Genomic DNA, 20,400 nt, shown 5'->3' on the forward strand with positions numbered 1-20,400 from the left:
GGTTCTGCACATCCATTTTCACTTCATTCAGCTACACTTTTTCCAGTCTCTGCACACCAAATCCATTCAAATGCAGGCCATCCATCTTGTATAAATCCATTCACCCATCAAACTCATTCCACACGTCCACGAATTCCACACCCTCTGTATAACTGCACATAATGTCATTTGCGATTATGGCCCTCCTTCTAAACTCCTTTCTGTCATACCATGGCAACAGACTCACTATTCTAACTCTGTCACTCTTTTCTTTCGCTACCTTTAACAATACTTTCAAGTCCTCTCTCATAAAAAATTTATCTCCTTTCAATTCATTCGTACTTGCCACAACTATCAATTCTTTCACCCTCTGTTTTTGCACTCTAATACTCTCACTAATACGACGAATACCGAGAACATGATTGATATGATTAAAAGAAGATGGATAACATCAGTATAGTAGTGTTGAACTTTTCAAGGAGCTGATATAGACTCAGATCATAGTTTAGTGATTGCAAACATGAAGTTGAAACTAAAAAGAAAATATAAATCCCCATCACCAGAAACAAAGAGACACTACAAGAATAAGCGAAGCAGAAATATAAAGAAGGTACATAATAATGTTAGAGGAGAAACTTAAAAATGTGGACAAAGAAAAAAATTTGAATCTAAGAGTGAAAGGAGTAATGAAGGCGATAGAAGATGCAGTTGAAGAAACAGTATCAAGAGAAGATCAAGAAGAAATGGATTAGACAAGAAACACTGAAGTTAGTACAGGAGAAAAGAATGTTGAAGATAAGAAGGGATACATTAGAATAAATAGAGGAGCAATATAGAAGAAAGTGTAATTATGCGAAAAAAAAAGCAGTCAGAATGGATAAGATGAAATGGTTAGAAGCCCAATGCAATAATATAGAACAGTACTATGGAAAGCATAAAACTAGGGAGGTGTACAAAATGATTAGAACCATTAATAGAAGGTGGCACCCAAAACAGACCACAATTAAAGATGAAAAAGGCAAAGTATTGATGAATAAAGATAAAATTGTACAGTGATGGACAAGATCCTGTAGTGAGTTATATGAAGAAAAACTAGATTTAGATAGCGTTGGGAAACTGACTGAAGAATTGAAGGAGATATCACCACCAGGTAATGAGTATGATATGAATATTTTAAGAGGAGAGGAGAGGTAGAAAAAGCAATAGGACGGCTAAAACAAAACACGTCCTGGTAACGATAATATCTTCTCTTGGTACTGTTTCTTCAACTGCATCTTCTATCGTCTTCATTACTCCTTTCACTTTTAGATTTGAATTTTTTTCATATGGCGAAAGTATGGTTACAGAAATGCATCAAATATGTGGTGTGGAAAGAAGGGAAAATGCCAGAATAGTGGGTGAAATCAATATTAGTGACATTTTACAAAAAAGGAAATAAGCTAGAATGCAAAATTATAGAACAATTGCCTTGAAAAGTCACCTTGGTAAAGTGATGATGATGACGATATTGATAGAAAAATTGAGAACACAATTGGAAGCATACCTTGCAGATGAGAAAGCAAGTTTTAGGAAAGATAGAACTAGAATTCAACAGATTTTTTTGACAATGTGGTTAATAGCCGAGAAAGCTAGTAGGAAAAAACAAAAACATATATACCTGCTTAGTTGATTTTTCAGAAGACATTTGAGTATCGACCAGAAAGTGACATTAGCAGTGCTAGAATCCTATGGAATTGATAGAAAACTAATAGCTATATTAAAAGATGTTTATCAGAATGCAGTTGCAGCAGTTAGAATAGGTGATGATTTGGGGAAATGGTTTAGAAAAAGCAGAGGTACTAGACAGGGGGACCCAATAAGCAATGGATAAAATGAAGGAAGATGCAAAAGGAATATCAGTGCATGGGATGAGAATTAACAATCTGAGATTTGCAGATGACAGTGTTATTATTGAAGAAGACGAAAGAGAACTACATAAAACTCTGAAATGAGGAATTTCAGAGTTTTAAATGAAACTGTTAAATGAGGAATGGGAGAGATTTGGACTTGTTATGAACTTGGAAAAAATAAAGACAATTGTATTTGGTGAGAAGAGCATGAAACAAATGATACAAGTGGATGGAATTGATGTAGGAAATGTAGAACAATTCACATATTTGGGAAGTAAAAGTATGTATGATTTGGACTATAAAACAAAAAAATAATAAAGATTGCAAAGGGAAGAACAAATCTGAAGGGCCATGGATAACATCTGGAAAAGTAAAGTGATCAGCCTGCAAACAAAACCAAGAGTACTGGAAACATTCATCTGTAGCAGTGTACTGTATGGATCTGAAACGTGGGTAATAAATAAAGAATCAAGAAAAATAATTTTGGCATTTGAAAGAACTTGTTACAGGAAGATTCTAAGAATAGGATGGGTACAGAAAATCACCAGTGAAGAGCTCTATCAGAAGATACAACCAAAAGAGAATCTAAAGCAGAAGATTATAAAACGGAAGCTGCAATTATTTGGACACATCTGTAGAATGAGTGAGGACTGGAAGATAAAGACATTTATGTTTGGTATTATGGATTGTGTAAACTGAAGAGGTAGACCATACAGTGAATGGATAGATGACATAAAGGACTGGTGTGGAATGGGTGTACAGAAACTGCGACACTGTGCACTGGACAAAGAAAGATGGAGGAAGATAGTGAAGGAGGGATCGGATAACAACGGCCAGTGAGCCCATGGTTCGTGATGATGATGAAAGCAAAAAGACGTGGAATGCTATTACTTCCTATTACTATATGTAGCCTGAATAACTGATAATATACGGGGGACGTCCAGAAAGTAAGTTCCGATGGGCTGTCAGAAAAACAAAAATATACTTACAAAAAAAACTTTATTGGAAACTAAAGTAGACATCTTTCACTACTTTTCTACATAATTTCCGCCATTGTTCAGGTACTTATCATAACGGGGCACCAAGAGTAGTATACTTTCATCGTAGAAGGTTGCCGCCTGTGACGCAAACCACATATTGACTGCTTCTTTGACCTCATCATCATCTTGAAACCGCCGGCCACCATGGAAAGATTTCAGATGTTTGAACAGGTGAAATTTGCTTGGTGCAAGATCAGGACTATATGGAGGATGATGGAATTGTTCCCAGCCGAAGGTGGCGAGAAGTGGTTGTGTTACGCCAGCCGTGTGTGGACTGGCATTATCATGAATCAAAACAACGCACCTGGTAAGCATGCGATGTCGTTTATTCTGGATCGCACGATGCAGTTTCTTAAGGGTTTGGCAGTACATATTCACGTTGATTGTGGAGCCTTGACCCAAGATGTCTACCAGCAAAATTCCTTGTCTGTCCCAAAATATAGTGCACATGATTATCCGAGTGGAATCCATTGTCTTCAATTTTGTCTTGACTGGTGATGAGGTGTGCCTCCACTTCATGGACCTGTTGTTTGGATTCAGGGGTTGCGTGCAACACCCAAGTCTCGTCACCGGTGACAAGTCTGATCAGGAAAGCATCGTCATCCTCATGGTAGCGTGTCAAGAATTCCAATGCACTGCCCAGCCGATTCACTTTGTGTTGTTCTGTAAGCAACTTCGGCACCCAGCATGCACACAATTTCTGATAATTCAGTTTCTCCGACACAATTTAATAAAGACATGAATGTGAACCTTCTGAAAATTGCAGCGAGAGTGACGTCATAGTGAATCCCCTGTTCTGTCAAATCTTCTCTTCAATTGAACGCACCAAATCATCAGTGACTAAAGATGGTCACCCGCTTTCATCATCGTGCACACCTGTCCTTCATTAAAAAGTCTTGCCCATCTTGTACCATTGAATCACTCATTGCATGTTTTCCATAAACCTCAATAATTTACCAATGAATTTCAGCTGCTTTAATGTTCCTCGTATTCAAGAAATGGATAACTGACCTAATTTCACATGCGGCAGGCGATTCGATTTTAAATGTGGTAGGTAATTCGATTTTCTTAAACATTATAAACACACACATCAAGAAGCGTACACACTGTGAGAATGTCTGAAAATGGCACCAATGCCTTGCTAAGGAATCAACAAACTCAGCATGCATGAGCAGCATTGCGATCACAGCGCTGCAGTGAAAATATTCAAATAATGGAACTTACTTTCTGGACGTCCCTCGTATGTTTGGGCTGCATTTAAAAGTACCGTTGCATGCCCAGTCCTTATTATTTTCAAGGTCATCTAATCCATCTAGTGTACCAAATACTAAAATTCTTTCTTCATCATCTTCACCACTATCTTTTAATAAAAACTGCTCACCATTTTCTAGAAATTATACTCATCTGGAATTATATATCCACTTGGCCTTTCTTTTGTCTCCATCTAATATTTCGACACAGATTTGCTAAAGACAGCATCAGAGATGAAGGGAAGCACACAAGCAGACTGTCAGTTAGAAAGCTTAATTTTAAAGAAATTACTTTCCTCTAACTAGTTGGTTGATAAGGTCACCATATCGTTAGTTTAAATTTTTATGGTGAAAACGTCTTATAGTGAAAATGTTTACACTGAATTTTCCTACAGCGAAGTTGTTTACGGCAAATTTTCCTGCCACGCTTTTTTCAATATGAAATTCAATTTTATTCAGTTTAAATTAAAAATTAAATAATTTAAAAAAAAAAAATAATAATAACAGTCAACATTCCCTGCATTAAATTTACTTCGGAGTTGTAAATAAAACAATAAAATATTGCTCTTTGACACTCTGATAACAAGGCTTTTTTCAAACATAATACTTTCAATTCATAGTACGCTGACATGAGCTTATCTCTGAATGCTAATTCACACTGCTGTTTCCAGAACCTTGATATTATTTAATACCGCAAGACAGATCTAGGGCCATTTACTCTCGTTCCCTCAAATTTACTTTCAAACTCATCATACCAAACTGGTATTAAAACTCAAATATAGGTAAAAACAGGATAGCTATCAGTATAAAGGAGACAGCCATTCCATACTCAGAGCCATAGAAGGAAAAAACTTTAAAAAAAACACATTACACATCACCTTTAAATTCCCCACCCACACTAAAATTGTTAAATTTATTCACAATCTCCAAAGTGTCTTTCCATAACAGTACTCAGTGGTATACAGTATTTATTTGCACATTCAGCAACCATACTATGGCAGAACAGGATGCACAGCTGCAATCCAAAAAAAAAAAAAATCATGAAAGTAACAAATCAGGAATCTTGAACCACATTTTAAATGCAAACATTAAGATAATGTTTCGGTGTTAGTACCAATTCTGACCTGAGCAGTTTGCAAGTAGATTTGAGGGAACAAGAATAAATGGCCCTAGTTCTCTGTCCTGAAAAAACACTTACTCCAGAAAACAAAATTCTAGCTGGAAAGACAGTTCAACAAAGCATCCATAAATAACACCAACATAAATGTTGCCATTTAACTTTCAAACATTTGGATAGTTTCTCTCCACACACTTGCATCTATTATTCAAAATCAGAATCACACTATAAATACAAATCTGAACAGACTTGGAACGCCTACATATAATCCACAGAACAAAATACTCAAAATACTCACAAAATGCTACATTTGGATATTTTTTCTGCTGTGCATAATAAATTTAGTTTAATCCTTTATCCAAGCGTGAGCAAACAAAGTTTGCACCTGAAAATCTCTTCAGGACAAAGTGGACTAAGCTAATATCACTCCTATCCCAGTATCTCCCATAATGCAAAATACATTTCCTTGTGGGCTTTTGCCTGGTATCTCCACTCCTAGGCCTGGCTCCCACTGAAGAGACCTCAATAAAGGTCGAAACTAGTCTGGGTAGTGGCCCTTCCTATAATACATAACGTTATACATATCTGCAAGGAGATGTGTTTTGCATTAATGGAGATACTGGGATAGGAGTGATGTTAGCTTGGTTCACCTTTGCTACGAGTTGCCCGGTGTTGTACAACCTTACCCCAGTCCTGAAGATATTTTCAGGTGCAAGCTTTGTTTGCTCACACTTGGATAAAGGATTAAATTAAATTTATTATAGTCTAACCAAGTGAAAAATAAATTTTCTGCTGTGTGTTAACTAAATCCATTCATAGACATATCACTAATACCAAACTTGATTAAATTTATGAAAGCTTTGCTCTCTACTGAATTTTCATAAAAGTCTTGTGTACATCTTCAATGTTATATAATATGGAATAAAATTCAGAGTAAAATTTAAAGTTAAATGTATAATAGTGAAGTAATCCACATGATGCTGCAGATGAAGAATTTATATGCAAAACTTTGAGCAATATATCCTCATTACCACTATCACTCTGACTTGCATGTATTCCTACATAAAATCAACTCTTATCTATCATGAGATTCATTATGCTTTAGAAATTAATGTAATACTTCTTTTCCTTTCATCTTCTTATCAATAGATAACCAGAAAGCAGTCTTCACTTCTCTGTATGCAGAAAGAAACTAATACAGGGAGGTACTTTTTTTTTAGTTGTTATGGCAATCATTTCTTAGAGAAGGCTATAAAAAACTATGGTTTATTGTTCTCTATCCCTTTCAGAATACAACAGTAGGATTTCTGTTTTGTATGTATCTAAGGTATTTCAAAATAGATGGTCAGACTTCTGTGTTCTATTAGTAAACCAGTTGCTCTTTGTCCCTTATGTAAGATTAGGCTAGTATTCACCAAAAGACATGTAGTGTCTCATGCAGGAATTTACCATGTCTTGACATAGGAGAATATTGTTACAGGAATACAGACAGTGTAATGGGTTCAGCTTATACAGGGAGGACAGACAAGAACTGTGGAGGAATTGAATCCAACTCCAGTAGAAATCTCCTGTGGTGGTGGTGTGGTAGTTGTATGAATAATACAGAAAATGAGTAGTTTAGTGTGGCATGAGATAAAGCTTAACACTGCAAAATACGCAATTGAGTGGTGCCACAGACCAGGATCATCTGAAGAGGACAATTAACTGAACCCTATAGACAGATGAATCTTATAGATACAAAGATGACTATCATCATGGGTAATATAGAACAGAAGAAGGAGAAAGCACAAACAAGGAAGATTTTATAGAATTTTATACAATAGAATTACTCAGAAATATCTACCTTAAGCAGCACATGATGGAAAGGACTCATGGTACAAGAACATTTGATCTGGTATTATTATCTGATAATATGTCTATAAGTGCCCATTATGCCTCCATTTGGTGAAAGTAATCATACAGTTTGACTTACAAGGAGACAATGTACATAAGAGTTTTTGACTAAGAAGGGAACATGTGGAGCTATGAGGCAGGTGATTATAATAAACTGAGAAGGCAACTTGAAGCAGTATCTTGGCATGAGAAGCTGCATTTTAGAGGAATCACTAGCATGTGATTCTGATTCTGAATTAATCAAAGGATGTTTAAAAGAAGTTATATCTGACTGCATCTTCAAAGTTTAGGAGAACTTTGGGAATTGAATGCATAGTATCTATGCATTCAGTTCCCGATTAATCATATGGGAATTGAATGCAGAGATAGAAACTTCATGAAAAAAAAAAAAAAATGTGGATCTGATATCATGAAATGAATGATGCTATGACTCTGGAGCACTACAGAGACCAGACTAGGAGAGTAATGACCATTGTAATCATGAAATGAGATTATGAAAAGAAGTTCACTGAACAGGCCAAAAGAAATCTGAAAGAATCCTATGGTTTGTAGAAAATAAAAGGAAGAATGACCATGTAAGAATAACTTCAGGGAATGCACATGATAGAAAAATGTCAGAAACACAAGAAATAGCTGAGTTGCTAACTGATCACTTTAATAAGGTATATATTCCAAGAAGACCCATTAGCTCTCTGGATGTTGGGAAGGAACTGGATGAAAGAATAGAGGTAGATGAGATAGAAGTATTAAAGCTGTGTTTAACTCAAATACAGCAGATGGACTGGATAGAATATGGCAGAGGTGCTGAAGGAATGTGCAAAAGAGTTATTAATGTCTCTGAACCAATTGTTCAGCTTGAGTCAGCACATGCAAGATTTCTAATAAATGGAAGGAGAGCAAGAAAATTCCACTATGTTAAGAATGTAGTTAAGATTGATGTGATGAATAACCGACAATTTAGTCTCTTTGGTATAGTCATCAAGCTATTCGAAAGACTGCTCAGGAATCACATCCAAAGGTGGATAGACAACACTAGGATAATCTTTTTGCTTTAACAATCTGTTCGTCTATAATAGAGTGACAACACATTTGGATAAGGGGATGGATATACAATGATACTTCTGGATTTTGTCAAAACATATGACAGAAATCCATATTGGCAATATTATACAAACTCAAAAGGATGAGTTTGCAAAAGAAACTTGTGACGTGGTTGAGAGAGTGGCCAACTGACAGGTGTCAGAGAGGGTATCTTTGGTAGAATGGTTACATGTATAGAACATTAGTTGACAAAATTCTACATCAACCTCCTAGACAGTAAGATAACATGAAAAACAAGACTTCAGAAGAACAGTGATCTGACTTTAATACAGTCAGTATATATGGTATATAAAATAGTGAGATACTACATCAACAAAATACAGGTATGATTCGGTTTATGCCTTGGTTAGGTTCCTGAGATTTCTGGTATGAAATGAAGCAGCATTAATTGAAGCAAAAATATAATGGGAACTTATGTAAATATATTAGGTTCCACTCCAAGATTTTCAGTAATCCACACAAAATACTTGAAAAATGTTTTTTTTTATGAAATTAAATATCCAAAATTGTATAATGTTTAAGATGATAATGATTAAGAAAAAGAAAAAAAAATACTGCTTTAAAAAGGATAGAATAGATGTCTGTTGGGTTTTCTTCTTTTTTGATAATAAGTTATAGTATGGCTGTAGAACTGTCTCAATTCTTCTCTTAACAGTTGAGCTCCGCTCCCAGTTGGGATCGTTGCTTCGTAACCCATGGTTTAAGAAGCTTTTCTCATTGCATTTTATATTCCATTTTTTGTTTAATTATTTAAATTTCAGGCAGGTCAGGAGAAATGTGCCAGTCCAAACACATCAAGAATGTAAAGAATAAAAGGAAATACAAATCAGGAGTGGCAGAACATACAACCAAAACCAAACATCAAGTATTATGGCAGAAAACCAAAACACTCCACATAAATTACAATTTTTTTTTCTCAAGTGCATTCAAGGAATCAGTTGAAATGATCATTTTCAACAGTGCACCTTTTAACAAGGGCTGATTCTGCATCAAATCTGGTCTTCTTTAATTCAACACAACATATATGTGGCTACTAGTTGCAGCAGACCATAACCCAGGCAAACATCATAGCAAATATGTACTTTCTGTTGTTATTCCTGTTTTTTAAATATTTCTTTATGTACATTACTTGTTATAACCTGTTTTGTTGGATACAGACCATACTGTATCCAAAGCATGGTCTGCAAGGCCAGATTGACCATAGTCATGACTGCAGATATATTTTTTATGTTCTTCCATTCAGATGGTAGCTGATCTTCCTGTCTATCTGTAGTAGGCCAACTTGCTAGAACAAGGAACTCTATATACACCTTGAACCGAGAGGGGAGGGAGTTTGTTTTTAGTAGAACAGATAAGGGTAGCTAGTTTTAAGTGGGGCTTGAAAGTGCTGCAAAGATTGTATTTCTTTAAGATTCTGGATGTTTTTCTTGTGTGCCTTGGACATAGGAATGGTGATAGCATTACTAATATCTTTCTGAAGAAAAGGTAGTGAATTAGGGGAATAATTGGTTATTTTTTGATACTGTGGGAAATGAAGCCATTATAGAAAAGTGTGGTATACATGATTGAATTCTGTTGCAAGAGAGGTCTCATTGGAACAAAGGTTATAAGTTCTATGATGGATTAGTGTTTTTTATAACACCATATTGTTGAGAAGGGGGGGGGGTGATGGCAAAGTTTGTGAATGTATCTGCCTGTGTGAATTGGTTTCCTGATTACCGAAAAGGACAGATTATCATTAGGTAGGCAGGTGACCAAGTATCTAGAAAGGCCAGATTATTATTAGTTCCTTTTCCATTGTAAATTGGATTCTAGGGTGAAGACTATTGAGGTGACATAGAAAAGTATCTAATATGTCTGGGCCATGAGACCAAATAGAAACGACATCATCTACATATCTTAATCAGATAGAAGGTTTGAGGGGGGGGGGCTGAATCTTCCAGAAAAAAAAATTAGCAGTGGGGAGGGGTGAGAGGGGGAGATCCCATAGAGGTACCCTCTCCATAAATTTTGTTCTTCCAAAGAAATAACCTGAATGGATAGCAGTGGAAAAGAGGCCAATGATATCAAGGGGTAAAACTTTTTTTTAAGAGCAATACGGTATCGTTTAAGAGAGTGGTAGTGAACAAGGAGGTGATGTCACAACTCACTAGGATATTAGTATCATCATCATCATCAAATTCCTGCCATGTACCCTCAAGGGGTGTACAGGATATGACAGTACTACATGAAAAAATTACATCATTACTAACTTCCTATCTACAATTTTCCTCCAAGTCAGTCTGTTACTTGTCAAGATTCCAACATTATCAGATCTTATATTTCTATCGTCTAAGGCACTTTGTACCGTATCAATCCACCTATATCTTGGCCTTCCTCTGGTTCGTTTTCCTGCCAACCTGGCAGAGAACACTTGTTTTGCTTATCTTTCCTCTCCCATTCTATTTAAGTGACCATACCACCTGAGATTAGCTCTGCTAATGCATTCCTGGATGCTGACAATGTCAAGTTCTTTCCTAATATCCTCATTTTTAATATGATATTGCCATTGATGCCATCTGTTCACACCTCTTATCTTTCTCAGGACTCTCATATCTGCGGTCTCTAGTCTTTGGTCAAGTGTTTTACTTCTGACCCAGCTCTCAGATCCATAAGTTAAAACTGGTTTGAACACTGTCTTGTATACAGCTAATTTAGTGTTCCGACTAATTTCTCTCTTATTCCATATAAATTTATTCAATTGACTTCCCACCATACCAGCTTTGCTGATTCTGTTGTCTATTTCTATATTTAATTTACAATCTTCAGTAAAAATTGTGCCTAAGTAGCTGAAATGTTTTACTTGTTCCACAGGTTCTCCATTCACAACACAGTTGACATTTTCAATGATTCTGCCTATTTTCATTATCTTTGTCTTTTTATTGCTGACCTTCATACCATATCTATTACAACAGCTATTGAATTTAGTCAGAGAATCTTGCAGACTTGTAGCGGATTTATTTAGAAGTATAACATCATCCGCATAAAGCAAAGAGCTGACATTAACATCTCCAATTTTGATATCAGGTTTAATACCACTTTCCTTCATAATGTGATCCATATAGATAATGAATAACAGAGGGGATAATGTACATCCTTGTCTCACACCAGATATTAGTATCATTAACAATTATATTTTCAATGGAGCTTTTAAAATGGGAAAATTTTTTTATGTATGACCAGTAAGTGGCAAGAGACTTCACTAACTGTTTGAATAATTTATAGTAGGGAGAATCAATGGTACTACTATGGGTTGTAGGGAGAGAGAATTAGATTTATGAATCTTAGGCAAGCCATATATCTCGGGGAGGGGGGGGGAACTGAAGGATTTTAGTTTTTTTGTGATATCAGGAGGAGGCCAGGAAGAAACTTTTTTTGAGTAGGCTTTTTAATTTCTTGATTTGTGATTTTGTGGGATCATAATCTAAAGGTGGAGCTGTCTCTAAGAATGATATCCATTTTCTTATTATATCCACAGGCATTGAGAATAATGATAGCACTTCCATTGTCAGACCTAGTGATGACTCTGATGTTATCTTCATGTAGTTTATTGTAGGCATTGATCTGGCAGGGAGATAGATTTCATTTTGGGAGGCAAAGATCTAGAAAGTGAACTGGCAATATTGCCTAATGTTATTAGTTATCTCAGGAGATAAGTTACAGATACTGCATTCAATGTTGAACATAACATTAGGTCTAGCGCCGATACTTATGAAGGTGTAACAGTGACCTTGTGGCCGAGACTTAGGATGCTAGTGGAAGCTTTGTTAATCCTTTTTGATAACAAGTTAATTACAGTATGAAGAAGGTGCACTTGAGGAGTGGATTTGGAATCCAAAAGTCTGTTGTACATATTGATATATTTAGTTTTTATTTTCAGGAATTCTTTTTGAGCTGAAGCATCTGAAATATTAAAGAGAATAGTAGCTGAGCTAAGTTCTTGACTCAGCCCCCTCTCAAACCTTCTATCTGGTTCAGATATGTAGATGATGTATTTTCTATTTGGTCTCATGACCCAGACACATTAGATACTAGATACTTTTCTATGTCACCTCAATAGTCTTCACTCTGGAATCCAATTTACAGTGAAAAAAGAAACTAATGTCTGTCCTTTCTAGACACCTTGGTCACCTACCTGTCTAATGGTAACCTGCTCTTTTCAGCATGTAAGAAACCCACTCACACAGGCAGATACAATAAAAAACTTTCCCATCAAACCCCCCACCCCCCCCAACAATTATGATGTCATAAAAACACTCATCTATAGCACTTAAAACCTTTGTTCTAATGAGACCTCTCTTGCAACAGAACTCAATCATATATACCACACTTTTCAATCTAATGGCTGCAGTTCCCACAGTATCAAAAAATAATCACTCCTTAACCCAATTCCTTCAGAAAGATTTTAGTAATGCTATCACCATCGCCTATGTCCAAGGCACATCAGAAAAAATATCCAGAATATTAAAGAAATACAAATTTTGCACCACTTTCAAGTCCAACTTAAAATGCTATCCTTATCCACTCCACTAAAAACAAACTCCTTCCCTTTAGAGTTTAAGGTGTATATATAGAGTTCCTTGTTGTTACAAGTTGACCTACTATGCTGTTATGACTATGGTCAATCTGGCCTTGCAGACCATGATTTGAATATAGTTCACAGAATCAGTTTGAAAAAGACCATCATGCACCATCACAGTAAATTTAGAAAAGAAAGACTGTTTTTAGAATCTGCTGCTGCTCTTAAAAATCAGCCTAATTTAAATTAATACGGTTGCATAAAACTTCACAAAATATGGTAAATACTTCGAGTTCTCAGTTTATATCCTAAGCTGCCAACAAGTGTCCATAGAGGGTGCCCTACCTAGTTAGGACTCTAGTCTTTCATCTATGTGTTTCAGTTAGTTTTGTGCTGCGTTTGTGTGTGTGTTACATCTCATTTTGTACTCCCTGGTAATGTCTCTGTAACTGAGATGAAATACTGGAATTTCAGCATTAAATACTATTTTTAATCATTTCCTAGTACTGTTTCACTCCATTAAACTTTTATCATGAGTTTTTCCCACACAAACTTGTTTTTTAGTTTATTCATGTATTTCTCTTGATAATGTGAAACACAAGAATTTTTATGAAACTAGTAGAGCGATCAAAATTATTCTATCCAATCTGTTTCTTTCATGTGGAATAATACCGAAAAAAAAAATTCTAATATGTCCTCATTTCACAGAATTCTATGTAACCAAATCAGTGATGTCCAGCTATGGGCTAGTATGTATATCAGTTGTGGTGAAGGCATTAAAGAGGCTAGTTATGGACAAAATACAAGCCTGGATTGATAAGAATTTAAATCTTTCAAGAGAGAGTGGTATCGATTTGTTAAGGGGGAGATCTTGCATTAATAACTTGCATACATTTTATAGTAGTGTGGCTGATAGAGTGCAGCATCTTGAAAAAGAAAAGTGACAAGTTGCATACCACAGAGTTCTGTTCTGGGACCTCTGCTGTTTAATTTATATATGAATGATATGGTTCAGGGTGTGAGATGAGATATTCAGTTCTTTGCTGATGATACTAAATTAAGAAGAGCAGTGTCAAGAAGTTCTGATGTGATGATGTTACGAGGATTTGAATAGGTTGGTACTTTAGACTGAAGAATGGGGTTGTCATTTCAGTGTTGTTCAGTGTAAAGTTATGCACTTTGTCTGGAGAAGATGGAATGAGGTTTATCATATTGGAGGAGCTTTGTCTCAGGAGGCCAGGGATCTGTGAATCTTGGCAGATAGAGAACTGAAGTTTAAGGACACATTGTAGCGGTTGTAATAGTTACCTAGAAAATTTCTGTTATAATGCAAAGAATGCTGATATGTACGGATAAGGAGGTAATAATTTCTCTGTATAAGGCAATAATCAAGCTTCATTTGGATTCCTCTGCACAGATCTAGTCATCTGGCTATATTGACAATAAGGAAACATGAGAGAGAGAGAGAGAGAGAGAGTGAGTGCAGTAGTGAATCACTGTCTCAGGAATCTTTAATGTTGAGTATGAGGGTAGATTAAGAGAATATGAGTTTCATAGCTTGGTAGATAATAAGAAAATAATTGATATGATTGAGACAGGCCTGGTTGGCTGAGTGGTTAGGGTATTCGCTCTCCAGCCGAAAGGCTGCGGGTTCGAATCCCACCGTGGGCATGGATGTTTGTGATTGTCTGTGAAAATACTAGTAGTGGTGGTGGGCGGTAGATGGCATTGGTGTAGATGATGATTGTAGTTGGAGAATTGGGTGGAAACAGAGTTGTAGGGTAGGTGCCCTCCCTCGATGAGTCTTTGGACTCCCTGGAGGTGTTACATAATAATAATAATAATAATAATAATATAAGATTGGTGAGAAGAGCCTATAAGATAGATGCAGGGGAATTATTGTACAGGGTAATAGGTTGTGAGAGAACAAGAGATCATCTCTGAAAATTGTACAAAAGGTCATATAAGCATAGAATCAAAAAAGATATTTTTTGATGTAGAGCGGTGAATGAATGGAATGTGTTGTCGAGTTTATGGTTAACATTCCCATGTGCTGAATGTCTTCAAGGCAAAGTATGATAGTTATTGTGTGTTTAACCTCCCAGGATTACTATCAGTATCACTTCCAAGACTCCATGGAGGCTTGGATGCAATACTGATAGTAATACTAACTATATTCTTTGAAGTACCCTTTGGTAGATATCTGTTGCCTACCTTCTGTGAAAATTTTGATTTAGATTTCATAATGTAAATTTTGTGATAAATGTTCCCCCCATGTTTGCTCATTTTTTTCTCTTACATAGTTATCTAATATAGAATCATTAGATTTGTTTGCAAAAAATTATGTTACTTACCTTATGTTCTTAAATAACAGAAGTTGAAGAAACTTTCTGGCCATGGCTAATGGAAGAAGTAGACAAAGAAGTAACTGCACTAGAAACATCATGCAGGCTTGTTGACTGTAAGTATATTCTTTATTTAAAAGTAAAAAAATGCATATAATAAAAAGTAAAAAAAAATAATGAAAGGAAAATTTTATTAATATAAAAGTTAAAAACAGATCTTGAGTTTAGTTTCCTGAAGTTCTATTTGCACAGTTGCCTTTTTATATTACTACTGATATATGAGGATTGTTTGAAAAGTTTGGTAAAAAAAAAAGTTAAACACATTTTGGAAAAATCACCTTTATTTCTCGGCATAGTCTCCATCGAGGTCTACACATTTGGTCCAGCGAGTTTTCAATTTTTTCATCCCATCTAAAAAGTAAGATTTGTCAAATTGTGCAAAATAGTCATTGACAGCCTTGATGACATCCTCGTTCGAAGAAAATTTTTTCCCACTGAGCCAAATTTTTAAGTTTGGGAACAAGAAGTCACACAGGGCCAAGTCCAGAGAATACAGTGAATGTGGAGCCAATTCAAACCTCAGTTCGTGCAGTTTTGCAATTGTGATGGCCAATGTGTGGGACGGTGCATTGTCTTGATGAAAGAGCACTTTTTTTGTGCACCAATCTTGGCCGTTTTTTCTTCAGTTCTTCTTTTAAACAGTCCAACAGTGATGCATAATAGACTCCTGTTATTGTCTAACCCCTTTTCCAAATAGTCTATCATGATAATTCCTTGGGAATCCCAAAAAAACAGTGGCCATCACTTTCCCAGCTGATAAAACGGTCTTTGCTTTTTTCGGTGCTCTTTCATCAGGCATTGTGCACTGTTTTTGACTGCTGCTTGGAATCACGTGTGTAGTGGTGGATCCATGTTTTGCCTATGGTCATGAATTAATGCAAAAAATCCTGTGAATTGCAATTAAACATCGCCAAACACTGCGTTGAAATGTCTTTTCATATGCGTTTTTGATCGACCTATTGTGCACACAGCATTTTCATGTGCAATTTTTTGTGCAGGATATTATACACCTGTTCAGTTGAGATGTCTACGATCTCAGTAGTGTCACGCACTTTCACTCAGCGGTCTTCCATAACGATACCATGGATTTTGTCAATCATTTCCTTCGTAGTGACCTCAGTCGGGTGTCTGGAGTGTGTTTCATCTTCAGTGGACTTAAGACCATGTTTAAACTCATTTATCCAAAAATAAATAGTCTTTAATGCTAGTGCAGAGTCCCCATGAACTGCATCTAACTTGGCTTTGATCTGCATGGCCATCCACTTCTTCAAATAAAAGTGTTTCATCACTGCACGAAAGTCATTTTTCTCAATTTTTATGAAAAATGTGAACACAGTCATTTTAAATGTTTGCCAAACAAGAACTATGCATTGCATGTCGCTAAAATTTTGCCAGAGGTCATGAAAAACGATGATATGTACCGACACTGGTATGAATGAATGAATTGTGTCGCTGTCTATTGGAAATTTACCAAACTTTTCAAACAACCCTTGTAATCTTAAGTTCATTTTCTACTTATGAACTTTCTCAAGAACAGATTATTTAAATTACTGCATTGATTGATTTGTTTTTAGCATAATAAAATAATCATCAACTTATACCAAAAACAGCTGGTAACTATTATTGAAATTTAATACTTCCAATAATGCCAAGTAAAAATTTGTCACTGTAAGTTAAATTTACGTATATTAGAATAAAAAATAAAATAGTTTATAAGAACAAATTTTGCTTACTTTATGTTGCTTGCTTGTATTGTACTATTCTGCCACCAGCATCTATCTCTGATCCAGAATAATTTAACCTCCCTGCCAGCTGAAGTGGATGAAATAGTGAGATCAAATTCCACTTCTTATCCATGTTATTCAATAGGTATTACAGAATCGTATCCAGATTTAAATGGACATGTATAGACATCATGGCTGGTTTGGGGTGGGTGGGGGATAATAATAAGGTGATACACCTTTTCACTACTTGTATGTGGGAAATGTTAAATTATGAATGAAGATATTTGAGAATTATAATACTTCATTCACATTTAACATAATCTGCCATAACTTAAGCAACACTTGTAAATATTATTTGATGTTAATCTCTTGCTCATAAATTATTATTCATATAATTACTTTGAGTTTGTTTATTATTGTTTAATTATTTAATCTAGAATATGTATTAGTACTGAAAAGACTCTGTATTATAATGTCACTCAATATGTTAATGTTGTAAGAAGCTGTGCATATATATTATAAGAATTTGTATTTATCATATTTAAATGTATTTTATGTAAACTATGGATTATTACCTTATTTGTTATTTCTGAAAGAGAATGTAAATATGTGGAATTCTGCTGATATGATTTTATGTAATTCTTCTGATTGAATTTGATTGGCTAGTAAAGGAGAAACGGAGTTGTTTTTAGTTAGCGCGTGCTTAGAACATGAATGGCTATGATATGGAGAGAAGCCTGTAGATGTAAGCTGAACTGGCTAGAACCGGATTTTGGTGGGAAGAATAAGCGCAGTTAATTGGAAAACGAAAGTAAACAAGGGGAAAAAGCTTAGAGACAGCGAAGAGACTGATTGTGTGTAACAAAAGGTGAGTTGAGATATGTGGAAAAATCGACATGAAAAGGACCGGGAATAAATAGGCATTAAAAACTACCTCTATGGAATTCTGATATTACGATAGATTCCAAATGATTAGAGGAGGAAAGCTGCAGAGCTGAAGTCAATACATAGTGGAAGATAAGGAATTAGTACATGACATAAATCTAATGTGTTAAGACTTATGTAGCTCTGTGTTTAATATTTCAGTTAACTTAGTGAAGATTTCTTTGAATTGTGTTTCCTCACGGTAATTAGTTAACAGGAATTTTTAAAATGTGCCTAAGTGAATTCAATGTGCTGAAGTTGTAACCCAGTAAGACTTATCCTTTTTACATCCAGTGTGAAGCAAATGAAAATTAGTTCCACCTAATATATCTTAATCTTAGCTGCGGCCTTTAACTATAAATAGTCGAAAGAATGAAGCACTAAAGTATTTTCCCCTTGAATTGATATTTGCCTTGTAATTCAATTAAGTGCTTATAGATTAGAAGTGAATTAGAGAAGACAAATAAAAAAATATTTATTGTGAATTCTGGAACTTTGAACTGTGAAAACTATTTTCTATTAATTGGCAGAATATAGAGAACTGAGAGTTGAATGTTTGATACCTAATGCATTGTATCTATTCAGAGCACTAGAACTAAATCGATGTGTAGATGATATGATTTGTCTCATAGAATAGAGACAAGTTATGATAGAAATGCTTATGTCTTGAATAATAAGATCTAAGAGTTTTGGCTTTAATCTTAAAACCTAACTGAGTAGCTATCTGTATCTCAGAGATATTTTGAATTTGTTCAATTGCATTATCTTCTTTAGAAAGTTATACTTAGATGTACATGCTATATAACCCTGCATTAAATGTTTTGTTTTATTGAATTCAATTTGATGTTTGCCTGATTTCCTTTCAATTTGATGTTTGCCTGATTGCACCGCTCATAAAAATTTATCGGACCTTGCAGAAGCCTTAAAAGATAATATTAACCTCGGCCTGTAGAAAAGTGAGCCTGTAAATGTTAGTTGATGATTGATTCCTCTATATTATATAGACTAATCTGAATATAAGGTGGCGCAGGATAATATAAATTTCTTTATGTTCGGATCAGTATCAATCAACATCTAACAAATAAAAAACGGAATTTAAAGAAGTAAGGATAAGTTCAGCTAACTAACATAAATGGATCAGACTGCAAGATAGGATGACACAACAGAAATATATGACTTCTCCATTACTTCAGCCTTGGTATATCTTTAATCAAGTCTCATCAGAACTTAAAACAGGTTTGAGTAGTGACTCTTCCCTTAATGCATAGCATGATACACACACACTCGAAAGGTGTGCCTTGAATTATGGGATACTAAGGCAATTTGCCACAAAGGTGGCACCTGTGCGTTTTGTAATTCTAACATTGCCTACCAGAGAAAGCAAATTTAGAATCCCCTACTTTTGGTCTACTTTGGCTGAAGGTTTCCTTGCCCCACTTTGTAATGTTCATATGCTACATTTACTGGTCTCCAAACTCTGAAAACCACAAAGACCTCTTCACCTTCTTCTCCATGAAACTCGACCAGCTACAATCTACTTACCCAAACAGTAAAATAATCGTCCTAGATGATCTGAATGTCCACAACTCCAACTGGCTCCCCTTCTCCAACACTACAGATCAAGCTGGATGTGGAAGTTTTTGTTATGAACAACAGTCTAACACAAATCATGCAACTACCCACCCAAATTTCAGATAATCCCCTACACTCTCCCAATACCCTTGATCTTTTTTTAACTAGTTCTCCTTCCAGACACAGTGTAGAAGTTACCTCTCCTCTTGGCAACTCAGACCACAATCTAGTGCAAGTTTCTAGTCTCACAGAATTCTCCCTCCTCTGACCACACCCAACATCGTGTCTTCTGGCACTATAATGATACAAAGTGGAATGATCTCCAGAACCACTACTTTTCTTTCCCATGGCATGACCATTGCTTCTGCTCTTCTGACCCAGACACCTGCACTGAGTGAGTCACAGAAATCATCTTCAGTGGTGAAGGTATTCATCCCTCATTCCACCCAAAATTCCTGTCCACTTTCCAATTCCTGTTTCAACAGAAAATGTATGAAAAGCAGTATGTGGCTTGCATCAAGAACTCAAGCTTCATACTCAGCCTATGAGGAAGCATTTAATAAATGTAAATCAACTATCAACAAATCCAACTTCATAAAAGCCACTAGCAGAAAACTCATCTCTTGTCCAAACAGTAGATGTGCCTTCTAGTCCCTTGCAAAAGCCATTGAACACAACTTCTGCTTACCTGCACTCGAACCTCTCTCTCTCATCCTTATTACTATTACAGCACCCAAAGAGAAAGCTGACCTCCTATCGTCGCTCTTTTCCTCTAACTCCTGCATAGACAATGAAGGCAATCACCTCCTTCCATAAGAAGAATTGTAAATTCTTCCATAAGAAGAATATTAAACAACCTGAACAGTACAACAGCATCTGATCCTAATAGCATCTTTCCTATTGTACTCAAATGCTATACTCCAGAGCTAACACCATCGCCTCTTCAAT

The 20,400-nt window shown here is 35.7% G+C and overlaps 1 protein-coding gene across 1 annotated transcript in view; it reads left to right on the top strand.

Annotated features, from left to right (window-relative positions):
* Positions 1 to 20,400, top strand: part of LOC150104676 (radial spoke head protein 3 homolog B-like) — a 184,833-nt gene that overhangs the window by 140,503 nt on the left and 23,930 nt on the right. The window contains exon 7 of the mRNA XM_090395869.1: positions 15,202 to 15,288. Within this exon, the coding sequence (XP_090251995.1) occupies positions 15,202 to 15,288 (87 nt within the window). The remainder of the gene's footprint in view (positions 1 to 15,201; positions 15,289 to 20,400) is intronic.

This window comes from Typopeltis vanoorti, chromosome 7 (assembly GCF_054136105.1).
Source record: "Typopeltis vanoorti isolate ZY-2024b chromosome 7, IOZ_Tvanoo_1.0, whole genome shotgun sequence".
In the NCBI taxonomy this organism is placed as follows: domain Eukaryota; kingdom Metazoa; phylum Arthropoda; class Arachnida; order Uropygi; family Thelyphonidae; genus Typopeltis; species Typopeltis vanoorti.